This window comes from Protopterus annectens, chromosome 5.part1 (genome assembly GCF_019279795.1).
Source record: "Protopterus annectens isolate FY-2018-M chromosome 5.part1, PAN1.0, whole genome shotgun sequence".
Taxonomy (NCBI): domain Eukaryota; kingdom Metazoa; phylum Chordata; order Ceratodontiformes; family Protopteridae; genus Protopterus; species Protopterus annectens.
Window position 1 is genome coordinate 646,243,563 of NC_056736.1, and position 19,686 is coordinate 646,263,248.

General features: G+C 39.1%; 1 protein-coding gene across 2 annotated transcripts in view; it reads left to right on the plus strand.

Moving 5' to 3' along the window:
- Nucleotides 1-19,686, plus strand: part of FLT1 (fms related receptor tyrosine kinase 1) — a 1,018,969-nt gene that overhangs the window by 116,214 nt on the left and 883,069 nt on the right. For both annotated transcript variants that reach the window (XM_044073267.1, XM_044073268.1), the window contains exons 2-3: nt 8,357-8,453; nt 8,704-8,930. In XM_044073267.1, the coding sequence (XP_043929202.1) occupies nt 8,357-8,453; nt 8,704-8,930 (324 nt within the window). The remainder of the gene's footprint in view (nt 1-8,356; nt 8,454-8,703; nt 8,931-19,686) is intronic.

Here is a 19,686-nt window from a genome sequence, read left to right on the forward strand (position 1 = left end):
CTTATTAGTGCTATAGTAACAGTCTTGTGCTATTTTTAGCCGTTTTCAAAAACTTGTAAGTTTATTTTGCGGCTATCTTTTCTTTGGGCCTTGTTTTTCTCCACAAGGATCCTTTTTAAATTTGAGGATTCTTGCCCCTTTTCTTCTTTATAAGCTTTTTAGGAATACTCCTTTTAAGTTAGAGGCGTCTCTTCAGGTGGAGGAGATAGTCGTTTAACTTGGAGATTTCTCCTTCCCTCTTTTTCTTCTCTTTAAAAAAAATAGTACTTTATTTTAGATACTTTTTTCTTTGCTGCTTTCTCTTTATAACAGTTATAGCTGTTGTTCTAACTTTTATTGAGAAATTTTTACTTTATAGCTAGTATGTCTAAGGAACATAAGTCAGTATTCAAAAAGTGTGATTCCTGCACTCAGAAGATGTCCATTACTGACACACTAGTTGTGTGCACTGTCTGGGTCCACTCCATCTTCAAGACTCCTGCTTCATTTGTCATAGTTTTAGTGCCAGGGTCTTGCAGGAGAGGAGGAATAAGCTTATATTGAGAGGCTTATTAAAAGTGGACGAAGAAAATCAGACAAAAAAATCAGACAAGACTCCAAAGTCTGCTTCATTGGCTCCAGTGTCTGAGCCGTCAAGCAGTACCAGGCATGATGCCTTCTCGGCTCCAAGAGTTATTGCAACTGAAAAACATGGTTCTCCCTCAGCTCCATCTGTCTCATCGGAGCCATGGTGGAGCCAAACGAGGAACCAGTCACTGTCCTTGGAGCCTGTTCGCTTGGTGCCAGTTTCTCCTTTATTACAGTCGGTGGCAGGTAGCCACAACTCTTCCAGTCATTCCTCTAGATCCTCCAGGTTATCGGATGAAAACGTGGAACCGTAGTGAAGAGGTTGCTTTGGACCCAGGACCTAGCTGAAATTCTTTCAAGCCCAGCCCATTGGACCTTGGAGCCAACAACAGTACCTTCTGCTATGCCTATTCCTTCTCCAACTCGAATGAGTTTGGAGCCAGAGAGTATGGAAGTCATTGTGTTGGATCCACCGGAGCCAGTAATCACTACTGATATCTTGGATCTGATGTCTGCTCTGGTTTCTTTGATGCTTTTGTCCATCAAGGGACCTGGGGATCGACACTCCCTGGTCGGCTCCCGGGGGGAGAGTTGGGTTGGACCCTTTCTGGAGCTGGCTCTCCCATTCAGCGCCTCAGCTCAGGTGAGTTCAGCTCCCACATCTGCCTCAGAGCCAACCTCCTCAGTGCTGAAGAGATCTCCTGGTCTCTCGGGGCCAGAGTCTCTCTCAGTCCAGGACCGTGGTGCCCTCAAGGTGATGAGGAGTATGTTGTCCACTGAGTCTACTTCACCTTCGGCTGTAGCCTCTCTTCCCCCTAAGGGACCAGTGTCCACCTCTTCATTACCTCCCCATCAACCATAGAGTAGAGAGTCAGTGCCCCAGGAAGCCACAATGGGTGGATCCTCCTCTTCCGATAACTCTCCGGAACATCCCCCCTAGGAGATCCCTTGGAAGCGACAGTGTAAGAGGAAACACATAGACTCTCCTGAGTCTGTCACTTCTGATACCAACTTAGACGATTCATAAGGGTCCCCAAGGTCCCCTCTCAGGATGTTTCCTATTCAGACATCCTGGAGATCCTTAAACAGAGAGGTGGCTAGAAGTCCCTTTCCCCTTCTGAAGATGACTCAGTATACCTGGAGGCATTTGGCTCTCGCCCCTCCACCTCTTGAGTGTCTCCACCTTTCGGGGTCTATATCACATTATCAAAATTCCAAAATGTTGAACACCATAAGCTCGACCTTGGAATCTCAAAATGTGATATACTCGAACGCTCAGAACAGCGAATTTTTTCCCTTGGAAAAAAATTGCTGTTCCGAGAATACACACACACAGCACAAGCACACCAAAATACATAATCCACACATACACACTTCACAGAACCCTACACTAAACCGTACATGCACTACTAGCTATCCACTTACCTTAACCCAACCCTGACCCTAAAGTCCTTAACTAATGCATACTCACCTTACCCGCTCCCTAACCCTAAGGTCCCTAACTAATGCACACTCACCTTAACCGCTCCCTAAGCCTAAGGTCCCTAACTAACGCACACTCACCTTACCCGCTCCCTAACCCTAAGGTCCCTAACTATCGCACACTCACCTTACCCGCTCCCTATCCTTAAGGTCCCTGACTATCACACACTCACCTTACCTCAGTCCATTCACACGCTTAACTTAACCCGGTCAGTCACCTTCAAGACACAGTCGAGAAATAGCTGTCAAGAAATGACCCACCAAATACTTTCCCTAGGAAAATATTCGGTGTTCTGCAGCTTCGCTATTTCAAGCGTTTGCTGAATTGGGGTCGATATTATAACATTCGAAGTTTTAAGACTTTGCTGTCATAATATAGACCCCCACCTTTCGACCTTCTCCTGGGTTTGGTGAGCCAGAAGGTGTGGGACTCTCTGGACTCAGTGGACCCCATTCCACGGAGGCCTAATAAGTTCATTACGGCCCCGGAAGATAGGCAGTACTTAACTAAAGGGGTTCCTGTAGATGCAATGGTGGTGGCAGCAGCCACAAAAAAGGAGTTTGCTGAAACTTCTGTATCTGTTCATCCACCAAACAAGGATTTTCGTACGATGGATAGATACGGGGAGTGTATGTTCTCCTCAGCAGCCTTTACTTTACGGTCACTGAATTATTTGTCGCATTTCATGTGACTTCAGAGGGATCTCCTAAAAGAGCTAGGAGATACTCTGCAAGGTGCTACAACCCAGGACTTATCTGATAAGGTTAACTCCCAGCTTAAATCTTAACCTCCATATCTAATGCCTCCATGCAGCTCATATCTTATGCAGCCGATGGAGTAAGCAGGGCAGCAGGCACATGAATAGCTCTTTCTAGACATTCCTGGATGTGCCCTTGTGAGTTTGCAGAACCCTTCCATTCTTCCTTTATTGACACTCTCTTTGATGGCTTGTCATTGTTCATGCCTATAGTAAAAGAAACTCTCACCAGGAGCCAACAAGATGGTAAGACTCTGTCTGCCATTGGAGTCCGTTTTTCTGCCCCTACCAGACCTTATCCTAAAGGTTAAAAGGGCAGAAAAATGTGGTTCCATAAGTCTAAAGGAGCTTTATCTGACACCCATGGTGATTCTTCCCCTAGGGGCAGAGGGGGAAACAACGGAAGACGCCATCCACATGGCAAAGGGAGTCCGCAAAACCAGGGCGACAGAGGCCCTTCCAGTGCTCCTGAAAGGAGGCCCAACTGTCCACCTCTGGAGGCTGTCAGGGAGTGGATATCACTGTACCTGGAAGCCTGGCTGAATTTGACTCAAGGCAAATGGGTACAGTCCATTATATCCAGAGGATACAACATTCCCTTCCAATGTACCCCGACCACCAAAGTCTATCCCAGACATTCCACCTGGTCAAAGGGATCAAGCAACACTAGAAATACAAAAGTTGCTAGAAGAAAGAATCATCCAAGAAGTCCCCACAGACCAACTAGGATCCAGAATTTACTCAAGGTTCTTTTTAGTTCCAAAAAAGACAGGGGACTGGAGACCCATATCAGATCTCAGCAGAATAAACAAGTCAGTGAGAAAATCAAAGTTCCAGATGGTAACACTGCAGTCTATACTCCTGTTCCTGGGAAAAGACAATTGGATGTGCTCGTTAGATCTTCAAGATGCTTACTAACACATAAAGATGGAAAGGTGCTCAAGAAGATTTCTACACTTCCAACTGGGAGCCAGTCATTACCAGTTCAGAGCTCTGCCCTTTGGACTCATCACAGCCCCCAGAGTATTTACCAAATGCATGGCATTAGTCATGGCTCATCTTAGATGCCAAGGATTCCAGGTGTTTCCATACTTAGACGACTGGCTCCTAACTGTCACCACCAAGCAACTACTGATCAAAGCAAGAGACTATACCGTTGATCTTTTCTCAAAACTAGGGATTACTATAAATACAGAAAAATCTGCCTTGTTGCCATCACAGCATATTACATTCATTGGTGCAGATTTAAATACAAATGACATGTTGGCAAAGCTACCTCAAGAAAGGGTACAGACGCTATGCAGTCAAGTGATTATTTTACTCAACAAGAACAGAGTACTGGCAAGATTTGTGCTGAAAGTCTTAGGCTCTGTGGCAGCAATTATAACACTACTTCCCATGGCACGACTCACATGAAAATACTGCAGTGGCTGTTTTCACCCAGTGGTCCATGCAGAAGTTACCCATGTCTCACGAAATTGTCATAACTCCTTCCTGCAAGAAGTACTTACTGTGGTGGGTTCATTCCACTCAGGTAACAATGGGCAGACCGTTTGTACTTCCTCACCCTATCCCTACAGTAACTACGGATGAGTCCCAGATAGGGTGGGGGGGCATTATCTCGGACAGACGGTCCAAGGAGTTTGGAAAGATCATGAGTACCATTTGCATATCAATGTCCTAGAGATGAGGGCCATGCTTCTGGCATTGCAAGCACTTCAGGACTCTCCTCCCACGGGGACTATTGCAATTCAGACAGACAATATGTTGGTGGTTTGGTACATCAACAAGCAGGGGGGAACCAGATCCTACCCTCTTTGTCAAGAGGCCCAGAGAGTATGGCAATGGACGATATCTTCTCAACGCTTTCTGACAGCAACGCATATCCCAGGGAAATCCAATGTTATAGCAAACAGGCTAAGCAGAGCGATTCTCATGCCTCATGAGTGGTCCCTCAATCAGGAAGTTGCGAATCAAATTTTTTGCAAATGAGGCCAGCCTTGCTTTGACCTTTTTGGCACTCCCTTCAATTCCAAATGCAGCAACTACTTTGCTCTAATTTCCCCTCTGGGAAAGTCACCGAGGGATGCACTGGTTCATGATTGGCCCCTGGGTCTTCTTTATGCCTTTCCCCTGTTTCCCTTGATTCCAAAGGTCATACAGAAAGCAAAGTTGTTGAGTCACAGGTTAATTCTCATTGCGCCATACTGGCCTCATCAGATTTGGTTCCCCTTTCTTTGGCCCTACCTTCAGGAGGGCCCATTGATCCTGGACTCAGTGCCAGATCTTCTGACACATCAGTCAGGAACGCTCCATCCTGCACTCCGCACCCTCAAACTGACAGCTTGGCTGCTCCACTTCCACTCTTAGCCAGGCTTCCAGAATTGCCCCCTGCAGTTTGTCACATTCTAGTCTCTTCGCACAAGCAGACTACTAGGAATCTCTACGCGAGCAAATGGAAGAGGTTCTCTTGTTGAGCTGACAAAAGACATATAGATCCTTTTACAGCATCTATACCTCTAATCCCGGAATTTTTAACAGAAACCTTTACTCAAGGGGCAGCGGCAGCCACTATCCGAGTTCAATTAGCTGCTATTTCTAATTATCATGTGGGAGAATCAGGATCTAGTCTAATGTCTCATAGACTATGCAAAGCCTTCCTAAAAGGTACTTTTCTGTTAAGACCTCCCATCAGAGAACCTCCTCCTCTTTGGGACCTCAATCTAGTATTGTCATCTTTGATTCTGTCCCCTTTTGAACTAGCATCATCTTGTTCATTAAACTTTTTATCTTGGAAAACACTCTTCCTGACAGCAATTACTTCAGCCAGGAGAGTGTCAGAGTTGCAAGCCTTGTCTATCCATCCACCTTATTTGATCATCCATAAAGATAGAGTTTCCCTCAGAACAAATCCTTCCTTCTTACCGAAAGTTTGTTCTCAAGCCAATTTAAACCAGAGTATAGTATTACCAGTGTTTTTTCCAAACTATGGAAACAAGGCAGAGTATAATCTCCATCAAATGGATGTGCACAGACAGTTACATTTTTACTTGCACAGGACCAAAGGATTTAGGAAGTCAGACCAATTGCTTGTCTTCTATTCAGAAAATAAAAAAGGTCTGGCAGTCTCAAAAGTTACTTTGTCCAAATTGCTTACTGAAACCATCACATATGTCTATGATTCCCACAATAAGGAACCGCCAGGGAATATCAAAGGGCATTCAACTAGAGCGGTATCTACCTCTATAGCCTTTCAATCCAGACTTCCACTGGATTCAATTTGTACTGCTGCTACATGGGTTAACCCTCATACCTTTATTACTCATTACAAAGTAGATGTAGCCTCCTTTGGTTCCACTGTCCTGAGGAGTTTATTCCCTTGAGCCACCCAAGAAAAAGGTGCTGGGGACTCTGTCCCAAAGTAGCAAGACTGAAGGCAAGATGGGACAACATAACATAAAGAAGTTATGTACTCACCATAATGTTCCATGTTTGTTGTCCAGTATCTCGCGTTTAGTCTTGCGAAATTGGCAGATAAGGTCTGATTTCCTTCTTGCCTTTTCTTGTTAATCTTTTGACACTATGTTTTTCAGATATTATCCTTTTGGATATTGTACATATCATGGGAACCTTCCTTCTCAAATGAGATCTGGGGAATAGCCGCTAAGGACTACGGGACAGGTATTCAGCCTCGAGCCAGTAGAAGCTCTCAAGCTTTAGTATAGGTTGAGTCAGAGGCGAGGTTTCAGCTTCGAATCCAAAATGGCAAGACTGAAGATGAGATACTGGACAACAAACATGGAACATTATGGTGAGTACATAACTTCTTTTTATCTTACTTTTACGGCCGCGGTGGTGAAGCAGTTAGCACTGTCGCCTCACAGCAAGAGGTCCTCCCATTCGATTCCTGGCTGGAGCACCTTCTGTGTGGAGTCTGCATGTCTTCCCTGTGATTGAGTGATGTTTAAAGACATGCAGGTAGGTGTGTGCATGAATGAGTCTGGCTTCTTTGAAGGTTGGGTGTCAGGCTGGCAACTCAGCACTGTAAAATCCACTGCCAATCATTAGCAGACCAGAGTTCTGCTGTGGCGACCCCTAACTGGGAAAAGCTGAAAGGCTTTTTACACTTATCTTACTTTTAGAGAGTACTGTGAACTAAGGGTTTGTTTGTGTCTTTCGGCTTTTCCCGGTTAGGGGTCGCCACAGCGGAACTCCGGTCCGCTAATGATTGGTAGTGGATTTTTACGTACCGGGTTACCAGCCCTGATGCACAACCTTCAATGAAGGCATGCCCCATTCACATATGCCTCCACACAGAAGACGCCCTAGCTGAGAATCGAACAGGACAACGTCTTGCTATGAGGTGACAATGCTACCGCAGCACCACCACCGCAGTTAGTGTAAACCAATTCTGAGGCATTGATGAATACATTCTTGTTTTTTAGATTATTTGCAGTACATTTGTTTTATTTGTTTAAATACATCCTTAGTGTGAACCAAGGGTATATTTAAACAAATAAAACAAATGTACTGCAAATAATCTAAAAACAAGAATGTATTCATCAATGCCTCAGAATAATGCTTGTTACGAAGCATGTTACTTTGTACTTTAATGTCCTTATCTAACTTTATTTCCTAAATAACAATCTGCTTTTTTTCAGCTGTAACACAGCAAATATGTATTTCTGAACTGAATTTGCTCACTAGGGTAGGGTGCTGATGTGAATGGATACATTTAAGACTTAGTTTTGTGTCTACCTCAAAAAACAATAGCTTACACAGTTTAAACTCATACACAAAGCAGGATGACAAGAATAAAAGCAGGATTACAAAAGCAACGTTGACTTTTCATCATAAATATAACATACAGTTTATCAGTGACTTTGGATAAGAAATTATACGCACGGTTTTACATATTTGTACAGAAACCAAGCTGACGTATATGCCAGAAAGATCATATAAAACAACGTAAGGGTATATAAAGGAATGGGGCAGGAGGGTAAAACCATGTGAAAAAAAGAAGAAGAAAGGAAAAAAGGGCAGGAATAGACACCCATCTCCGTCTCTCAAGTATTTTTTAAATTTATGGGCTACCCTGCATGGCAGTATGTTATGTGGGTTTAGCACTGCGATGTAAATTGCATTCAAGCTTTCTTATTATGATTGATGGGCTTACATTCTCTGGTTTTAAAAAGTAGCTTTTTAAATCTGGACTGTTAGTCAGTGCAGGTTTTCAGATCTCCTGATGCAGATGAAGCCACTCCTGGATTTGGGGTGTTGAGTGCTGATAATGAGTTGTGAGATTGTATAACACACTGCCTCCTTAGAAGTTACAACTGGTGAATTATCCACCTGATTACTGTACCTGTTCAAATATACAACAGAAAAACAGAGTCGCAAATAAAGATCTTTTTCTGTTCTTTTAGGATTTCACCGGAAATTATGTTGCATTTCTTTGTAATGAACTTATTGATGATATATGTTATTTATCAAAAGCTTACATGGTTTAATTTACTGATGATTTTTATTGATTTATTTTTGATTTATAGAGTCTACATTAGGATCAAAGGTCAGACCGCCTGTTTTGAATATAAAGAGCAACCAACATGTTATTTTAGTCAAACAGACTCTGAAGCTCACATGCAGGTGAGAATAGGTATTACTGAACAATTCTGGCTGATTATAAAACATGCTTATGATATCAATGTTCATGCTATAACAAGTTAATTGTTTCAAGAGATTGTTCCTATGTGTAGTTCTTAAACTAATACATGCCCAAATCACTCTACAAAAAGTATTATGTATGACACTGATAATGTCAGAAGTGTAGCTGTGAAGCTGACAATATAGATTTATAAGATGTTATGACTATCCTTCTTTCCTTTTCTGTTTGTAGTGGGAAAAAGCCACATTCCTGGTCTTTGCCAGACAGTGTCCATAAGGCTGGCCAAAGACTTAGTATAGTTCCTTACAGGTGTGGAGAAAACAGCACTCTCTTCTGCAATAGTCTCACACTGACCTCAACTCAGATTACGGACACTGGATTCTACAGATGCAAATACAATATGGCCAATGGTACAAAAAGAAAAAGAACAGAGACTGCTGTGTATGTGTATATTAAAGGTAAGACTGTGTGTGTGTGTGTGTGTGTGTGTGTGTGTGTGTGTGTGTGTGTGTGTGTGTGTGTGTGTGTGTGTGTGTGTGTGTGTGTGTGCATTCTAGCAAACAAAAATAAATAATATTTTATATAACCATTACACATGAATTCTCAAGAATAAACCATGTAAATGCAAGTAGTAATTATGTTTTGTTCATAGCTAAGCACTAAGCTAGTTTAGAGTTCATAGGTAAGTCCTAGGCTAGCTGCCCTTGGGGGCCATTTTAAGCCTAGCCAATTTCCCTCAAAAGTGAGAATCAAGCCCTGTACCTTGTACTGTGAGGTAAACATCTTAATCATTATGCCAACCCCCTAAGATAGATAAGTTCCCGGTTAACTGCTATTCTGGGCAATTTTAAAGCCTAGACAATTACCCCATGTGAGAATCAAACCCTACAACTTGTGCCTAAAAGATAAACACTCTAACCATTATGCCAACCTCTCACAGTTAATAAGTTTGTAGATTCATATGTTGTTACCACATTTAAGGATGCGGAGACCGTACAGAAGATCAACCACATACCCAGCACTGGAGGAAGGCTAACAATGTCCACTATTAAGTATACTTTCTCCATATACCATACATGAACATTTGTAAGTATCCATTCAGTCATCCAGACTGGTTTTAAAGGCTGCAGAGGAAGAATTCTGCTTCATATGTATGGGCAGCCTTTTCCAGAATGGGAGACGTCTTGGGTTCATACTTGGTGTGTTATCTAGAGGTGTTGGTGTGGTAGTATAGGCTTAGGTCTCTGCAACAGGTGTTTGCTCTACCACAGGTTCTGTTTAGGCGAACAGAATCAAAGGGTGCTGGGTTGCTCATAGCTAAGCAGAGATAATCCCTCAGGGGTCTGTTTGACAGCAAGTACTGTGACAGGACTATTACTCTACCAGAGTAGCTAAGGGTACTTAGACCTAAGCTCTTTTTAGTTGCGAATCATTTGAGGTTTCTGAAGCTGTTTTTTTATTTAGCAAGGTTCATTTTGAAGGGGGCATTATATTCAGTGATGTGCCTAATGAGATTTGAATAAAATGGGCTATAACTTCCTTGAACCTTTAAGAGACACCATGAAGTTCTACAAAGTAGAAGGATTTTCTAACCATCACAGAGATATGGTGGTCAAAGGGAAGTCTGTTATTGATACAGGTTCTCAAGTCCCTGATAATGGTTATAAGTAGAATGATAGTCATATGGAAAGGGGTAGCAATGCTAAATGTATCAAAGGAAATGGGGATACATTTCCTAGATATGAGAGTAGGCCCAATATTAAAACATCAAACATTTGTTTGGTTGAGATGCAATATGGGATTTGATAGTTGCTCCCAGTTTGCAAATTTAGCAAACTTTGTTAGTCACAGAAAAAATTATGATCAGGTCTCACCTATCATAACCCTCATTATGTGTTCTCTCACTGTGGATGCTTCACTCTTGAGATGAATTTCTTGACAGCCATGTGATTACATAATAAGTGTGATATGATCTGACACCCAGTCATAATGGTAAATATATGACTGTATGATCCTGGCCAGCTGAAACCTACACTTCCTACTTTGAGCATTATATTACCCTCTATTGCTTCTTTGTCATTTGTTACCCAAATAGTATCCATGGCTCTTCTACATGTGTGCCCATAATTATTCCTGTACCTCTAAGTATCCCTGATTTTGAACAAGATTCTAGATTGTTCTTCATATTTTTTACACTGTCACTTCTGATTTTCTAGTATATCACTGATGATCATAATCAGTCATTAATGATAGACATTAGAATTTTTATACTTCTTAATATTCAGAAAATGCATGTTAATGTGAAATCTGTTATTCTATTAACTTTGTAATGTGTATTAGAGTAATCATTAAAAAAAAAATGTCCCTGAATTTTGCCTCCCATTACTTTTGGCTTTGTCTATAATTCTGGAGGAATGACATTAAGAGGTATAGTTACCTTTATTGATATAGTAGCAAACTACAATCACTGTACGCCATACACTTCACTCAAAAAAAAAAAAAAAACTGTCTCAAATACAACAAAAGACTTATATTTTACCTAGTTTCCAAGATGTACAGTCCGTCTGCATATTTTTCATTCTTACTTTTGTCATATTGTATGGGTTACATGACATTCGCACTGTATTCGTACACCTTTCTATCGCGGCCTTACTCTCATATTATTTGATTATTTTAAGTCATATATGTCTATGATTCTTTTTATTATTACACTTATACTAAATAAATAACATTTTGTGCTCTTCTCTCATTTTACCTTCTACAAATAGAATTACTTACCCCTTGTATTTATTCTAAATCCTATATTTCAGATCTCTCACTATATACTCAGTCATATTCATACCCTATTCTTCACAACATTGTCACTTGTGACCACGGCTTTCCTCATTTAATTATCTGGGATACTTTCTATCCATGAATCAATTCATTGTAGAACAACAACAACATAGTCTTTTGTCTTCTTCCATGATAACAACATCATTTTATTTGATGCCACCAAATAAGTTTCATTTCTCTTAGTGAAATGAGAATCACTACAATACAGACTTGAAATTTTCATTTGTAACAATATGTCAGAAAAATAAAAACAACAATAAAACACTGCTATGTCAGAACAGTTCATGAGATGGACACTGTCTAATTTGTATCTAAGTAGTGCTGTTCACAGGTTATAGGTCTCTCTTTAAAAATGCACTTATGCCTAGTAGGTGTTACTTGTTTAATAAGGAATCAAAAAATTGCATATAAATTATTTGTAGAACTCTTACATTTTGATACAATGTTTAACTCATTCACTCCAATGGAGCTCAGGAGATTTGCACTGTAACTTCCAATGGGCGGAGCTTAAGCCTTTTGGCAGAATCAAATTATGTCCTTGCATTTCAAACAAATGTTCATATCTGTGGAACCACAGGGGTTATGAAAGAAGTATAAATGGCAAACTCTGCAGTACAAACTGTTTTTATAGTGGTAGTATTCTTTAGGTTCTAGGTCTTAAACCAAATTTTATAAGTCACAGTAAACACAGTAACTATTATACTTGTAATATTTTGCAAACATCTTACAATATCTCAGCAACCACTCAAGTTAAACACATACTGTCAGCAGCATTTTATTCACGTAGCTGAGAGTTTCATATGAGGCTAAGGAGTTCTGTCTGTGCTACTTGGTTGAGATATTTAGAAAAAAGTGAAAATTATATCTATATAAATGTATACCATAAAAACAACAGTTAATATCTATTTACCTGCACTAGACAGGTCAAATATTAATGCAGTTGAGTTTACCATTGTGTAAACTTTAAGATACAATCTTTTAAAACCTTGTACATAGCATTTTTTCAAATTATTGATGCAGATATGAACAAACAATATTTGACACCTAGAGGCGTCAGTAGGAGTTAACTGCAGATGCACCTGGCGGCGTCACTCAGATCTAATGAGTTAAGATGTTTCAAGAGCTACATTACAAGTTACACAATAAAATGACAAAAGTAAGATAATTCATATAAAACTGCATTTATGTATTTATCTGAAATAATTGTTGATGTCTATGATGGTAATGAAAAAAGAAAGCAACCAGAAGAAAATGTTTACATTTTTAAATTAAAAGACAGTAAAAGCGGAAGAATGTAACAGTAATATACTTTTGACTGTAACCTGACTGAGTAGAATAATTTCTAGACCAAGAAACTAACAGGAAACATATTGCATGAGGCAATCTTCCTGTCAAAGACTGGAAATATATTGTGATGAGCTTTATGCCTCATATCCCAGAAACCTAATTATTCTCTATCTACGGATGTGCCAACCCTGGAACAAGTTATAATTTCAGTGTTGGGAAATCATCAGAAGTGAGTCACTATGTGACCCAAAGTGACTTTGTCCCAGCTCCGAAATATCAGTGAATTCTGTTTTTGGTAAAATTTGGATATATGCCGTAGACTTTTCAAAGATCATTTGGCTTTCGATGATATTCATTTAAGTAAGCAAGTAAGTAAGAAGGTAAGTCAGTAAATCAACAAATAAATAAATACATAATTTCTATTCTTTATAAAATTAGTATTTTTTTGCAAATAGCCACTTTTTCTTTCTACTCTGGTTAGTTGAAATACAAATGTTCATTTCTGAACATCAAAAAGATACTGCTTACCTGTTTTTATGCACATAAGTTAAAAAGGACTGACGTAAGAATTATGGCAACATTTAAACAGTTTTATTTTCATTTAGAAAGTTTGGACACTACAAAAATGTTCATTTTCATTTCATACATTATTTTTCACAGTGAATAGTTGGTCACCCAAGGATGAAGACCTGAATTAAGGTATTAAAGCATCCGTCAACACATTATAGCTTCCATGCACATGATAAGGCTTTACTAAAGTTATTTCCACATTAATATTGATTTTTAACTAAAATGTTGCAGTGAAATACACAGGCTTTATTATAAGAACTAATTCAGTTCCAAAATATTACTGATATTGTAGTAAACAGTCAATAAACTGCATTATAACATCTTAATAGACTGCCACATATAACATTTGTTGTGGTGCCCTGACAGTTTACATTATAAATAAAAACAAGACTTATTTGTTTATCTTATGCACATTTTCTTACTTTGTGGTATGCATATTATGTATTTTCCTGATATTTTATTTTTGTTTTCTGAGCCCCCTCCCATGGAAGAATTTGGCTGTAGTTCTTCAACTGGTATGTCTTTGGAAAAAGTACTATATAAATAACCTTTGTAGTAAGAGGTACATTATGAGTCTTAAGTTGGAATGTCAAACCATCTTTAGCCTTTTAATCTATTTTAATACTTTGCGAATAATGAAAAAATTGCTTAGGAAAAACTATTTCCAGCTACTTAGTAAAATATATCCCACCTTGTAAAGTTAGCTATGCTTAAGCTCTGTATGCATTTATTTAAGGCATCATCACTTTCAGACCATAATTTTGAATGCAAATTAAAACGTCTTTCCATGGTATCACATTTTGGGTAATGTACAGGACAAATCTGGAAGGGAGCCAAGTTGTAATGTTTGTAGGTTCATAAGTTCATAGGTTTTTATTAGACTAATGACCACTAGGGTCCTTACAAGCTTAGCTGCACAAAATAAACCATCTGGGTCCCCGAGAACCATGGGCATCTATAGAGTGGGGATGTTAGTGGGGAGGTATCTAAGGATTTGTAGGGGAGTTGTTAGTTAGGATCAAACCTTTCTTATTGATGACCTCTGTCCATAAGGGACATGGAGGCCAGACCAGGGATAAATTTACAGTTTCCCATCCAATTGTCAATGTTTAATTTAAATAGGGTCAGGGATGAACTCTATTTTATATGGATGGAGAGCATATTCCATAGTGTGGGGATCCTTTGGGACACATATCTGCCCCTCCAGCACATTCTGTTTATGTCACAAGGGTAGTTCAGATCCACAGATGTAGTGATTCTGATGCTGTTTGTTTTGCATATCTGCATAAGGGCTGGGTCTGAGGAAGCCCTATAAGCCTGGCAAAAATTCCCTTTCAGCAGCTTGTAGGAGACTGAATGCAGTTTCAGAGACTTTAGACCAATGTAGGACAGGGTGTTCATGTCATGAATTCTTCTAGTGAAAAATCTTTGAAGGCATTCCAACTGTTGAAGTATCTGGTTAGATGACTACCATTGTCCTCATGTACCAAACTGTTATTTTGTTTATTTATAACATTTCTGTCATATAATGTGAAGATTGGCTGTTTAGTATATCAAACAGAATCCAAAAGTGTTAATTTTCAGGAATCAGAACTATATTTTAGTACAAGAGTGTGGTAACAGGTAACCCTTACAGTGAGTGGTGTCATCGGCATGTACGCTGGCTTCCTAACGTCTTACTGAGTAATGGTAGGTCAAATGGCAGGCAGGCAAGGAAATGCAGTTGAATGTCGTACTCAGTGACCATGCAAGATATTGTCAACAGAACAGCAGAAGTAAAATCTTAAAAGATAGTAAGTTGGCAACAGAGAGTCTGTACTTGTGTAGGTTAAGGAATACTTCTGCAGCTGCTGCTAGTGAACTGCTCCTCTGTGTAGTGGATGTAGTAGCTGACTTCAAAACCCCGTATCAGTGGTCTGAATATTCCAATCATCTGAATTATCATTTTTGCCATTATATGGTGCCATGGACCCATATCTGCCATTCAACCTCATATGCATCAAACAGAAATGTGGCTACCAAGTACATCACTATAAGAATCGCATACAAAAGTGTCACCCACCTGCTACTCAGAGATACCCCGCAGCATGCACTCTGGAATTGTAAGCCTCTGGCTACCTGTAGTCTGCTGAATGTCTGCTTGTCCTGCTTAGCATTTTTGGTGATAGGCTGCCCACACAGGTGATGCAGTGTGAGGTTAGTACAGCCAGAGGCCTATCAGAAACAGTTGCAGTGAGCTGCTCCTGGTCAGCAACCTACATACTGTCAGCATGTTGGAACAGGAAAACTGATGCCAAGGCTGGTACTTAGATAGATGAGTGTAGATTGTGTTGCTGAACTTGCAACCACTAACTGATATGAGTCTAAATGCTTCCCATGGCTCTTGCTAATAAAGTAGAAGTATGGCCACAGGTGTGTTTTATATTGTATATACAGTTACAATGGTTACAAGGCAGGCAGCCAGATGTGTTTTATGATGTATACATGGTTACAAGGCAGGCAGCCAGGTGCATTTTATGATGTATATACGGTTACAAGACAGGCAGCCAGGTGCATTTTATGGCTTATACATGGTTATATGATGTATACATGGTTGCAAGGCAGGCAGCCAGGTGCGTTTTATAATGTATAGACAGTTACCATGGTTACAAGGCGGGCAGCCATTTCAGGTTTGGTGTTTCTGTGTCAGGGACATTCATCACTAGTAGTATATACTGTTTGCGTTACTTAATACATTGCAATGCGCTGGCCAATCATCACTCGTTCTTTTCCGCTTGATCCTCATGATTATTTCATTAGTAAAATTACATGCATCTGCTTAAATGATCCATTGGACTATTTTTATAAATGTAGTTATCATCTAGGCTTTTCAGTCATAGCATTTATACATGTCTACATTTTCTGTAGGATAAAAGACAACTAAAAATCTAAAACAACTCTAGTCCAATATCTGCCATTCATCCTCATATTCATCAGTGCACCCCTATAAAAATCACATGCAGAAGTGTCACCCAGCTGATACTCATAGTTACCCCACAACATGCAGTGGGCAGTCTGTAATGTTAAGAATCTGTCTACCTGTAGTGTGCTGAATGTTTGCTTGTCCTGCTGGGAGTTTGTGGTGATATGCTGCCCGCACAGGTTCTCCCTCTCCTCATGTGCATCTCTTAGTGTGTACCATTGTGGTTTGATTTGTAGTTCTTTGCTTAACATGATGGATTTATAATGTTTAGCCTGTTCAAAAATGTAAATAAAAAAAAAAGGTTCTAGCTGTCAGACTATATCAGATCTATGAGTGTAGCTAGCAGGTTGATGTGGTGCATAACTCTGTTAAAAACCTTTCTTATTAACCTGAATATAGAAAAATGTATCCATTTTAACTCTTGTGATCAGCAGGATCCAAGCATGAACAGCTAGCAGGAAAGGAGCATGTTATTAATGCTACTGGCAATCAGACGTCAGACATAAACAGTGCTTCTTACAACAACCCAGGATGGAAACAACAGCTCTGCAACCCAACAAAGCACTTGTAGGATTTACTGTAACATTAATTATTAGATTATTAGATGCCGCTGCTGATGTTAGTGATGCTTTTTGCACAAGATCTGAAATCTAGTATTCCTGATGACAAGGCTAGTGAGGCATTTAAACTGGATTGCAGCTACCAAAGTAGAACTTCAAAAACACGGGTTTCTAATTATGGCCATTCAATGGAGCTGTGTAGGTGATATCTGTGCAATTACCTGCTGCTCACATTGTATTTTCTACATTATGAATGAAGCATTTAAAAATTTAGAACAATATCAAAGCTACACCATTACTAGTTTTATTTATTCTTCACGACCAGGTTAGTCCCACTAGGCTGGAGGCCTCTCTTTAGGGGAGACCCAAGGTGGAATTTATGGTACTAGGGGAAATTCAGCCAGGGAACTCCGATGCTTCCCCTACTCTTTCCAATAGGTGCTGTGGGATCTTTTACATCCTCCTGAACTATCAGCAACTCAGGTAAATGGGACCTCAGTTTAATGCCTCATCTGAGGGACAATACACTCAGGTGTGCAGCAACCCCTCATGCTGTACTGTACTGTTAGCAACATATCCACCTGGTGTGAGGATAGAATCCACAACCTTCCACACCAAAGGCGAGTGTGCTACTTATTGTACCACTGGCACTGCATTTCTAGAGAGTATAAAGAAAGATGGGGAAGCCTAGTCATATTCCAAACACTTCAAACCTGAATCCTTTATCCCTGACAAAAGCACACCAAAACTGTATTCTGCCAAAAATGACATAAACAAAATCAGAAACACCATCCCCATCACAAGAGCTTCACATTACATGTTGCATCTTAAAGCAGGTTATATTCAATTAACTGGACGTCCACAACTTTTAGGGAATCAGGAATTTAATTCAAAAGGAATTGGATAGTTTTTCATTGTGTTTCAGGTAGAGGGATGCATGGGAATAATTATTTTCTTGCTAGGTTTCTTGATACATGCAAGGTATCTCTGCAGGTCATTTCTACATGTTTTGATCCTCCAATCTCAGACAATTGTCTGTAATGTCTGGAAAGAGGCATTAGTGTTCTATATTCCAAAAATGCCTAATGCCACTTTTGCAGTCCATTACAAAGTCATTTAGTCCAAAACGTTTACTTTAGTACCTCATTTCCATGCCGGAAAGATGCCATTTCATATCAAAAATCCAATTTGCACATTTTAGAAAATTCACATTGATCTTGTGTATATATATATATATATATATATATATATATATATATATATATATATATATAAAACTTTTGATTTATTTCTTTTGCATATTCCTTAAGTTCTCACCTTTTATGGAGATAATATGCTGACCAAATATAACAAATTTAAAGCTTTCAGTTTGTCCTGAATGCTTGGGTATGCAGAAGCACAGAGCCAGTTCCTCTTTTTTGTTATTTATTTATATATATATATATATATATATATATATGTGTGTGTGTGTGTGTGTGTGTGTGTGTGTGTGTGTGTATCACTGATATACTCATGAACTTACATTTATTGCAAATACATTGAATTGAATATAGTCCTAACTCAGAATGACAGGTGAAAGTTTGTTAATTTAAAAATATTCTTAATACATTTTCAAATCATCATCTAGCCTGAAAACATCAAATTCTGTATAATCCTTTTTAATTCCTTGCTTGTATTTCCTTGAATCTGTAACAATACATGAGAAGGTCCAGAGATGTGGTAGTAGAGAGTAAATAAAATATGTTTTCGTAACTAAATATTGTTTGCGTGGCTCCTTTGTTGCTGTTTTTGTTGTGACTGTCATTTGTTGCTAATCTGTAGTGTATTATGGTAAAGAAAAGAACCACCAGTGGTATGAGAAGGTCAACGTATTGTGCTAGCCACTGTACTAATGTGCTGTCATATGACATGGTGTATTTAAAAGGCTTTGGACTGGTTCCAGTTTGTTGTGTCAGTAAACGCATCAATTATTAAATGCATTAATACTGAACTGAGGACTTGTACTGTATATGTGGTTTAATAACTTTCTGTCTGAACATCCTTTAATGTTAAAGATATGTAATATTCTAGCCAGCCTTCTGTTAATATTTGCTTACATATTTTCAGGCTCAGTGCTGGCTTTTTCATTAATTGATTGCTTTTTGACCTTTTCAATGATTCAGATTATTGTCATTTTCAGGTACTGGCAATATTTTAGCCATCTTCTCCTAACACACTGATTAAGGAACAATTTCTGAATGATTTTGCAGCACTCTTTGAGACATTTTACTTAAGAAAAAAATGTAGGTTATTTTTTAAAACCATTCCTTCTCAGCAGGTGATAAGTAACTTTGGTTATACTCAGTTCTAACTTGATGTATAGTTTCACTTAGCTATCTAGTGTATCTGCTATGGGATAAAGTTAATAATTTATTATTTATTTATTTCACATTTGTTTACTGGGATAGTCCGACTGGATACATGTCCATTTTCAGCACAGGCTCCAAAAAGACATTGAACAAACTGTTACATTTTTACAGTTTAAAACACAAAAAAAACACAAATAAAAGGATTTGTACACAGATGTAAACAAACACAAAAACAGATAAACAAATTATTAATTTTTTACTCAGATGGAAAATTCTAGACAGTGTTTTAAGAATAATAGGGTACTGAATGCCTAGTAGGCTAACCTAGTAGTAGATCCAAGGAGATCATAGGATTTATAAGTTAAGAAACAATAAAGTGTAGGCAGAAGTTCTCCATGTGCACACGAGTGATGGTTAGAGTTAGTCTGGATTAGGCCAAGGACAAAGGACAAGAAAGTAAATAATTGCCTAAAACTGTCTGCATTCTAGCTTCAGGACAACAGGGTTGCAGCTTGTAATAGAATTCTTATTGTACATCATAATATGAGATTTTTCTTATTAAGTCATTGCCTTTGAGAAGTTGCATTGTCCTTCAAACATGGATGAATAAAATATGCATAGTAATTTGCTTTTACCATAGTAGGATAATCCT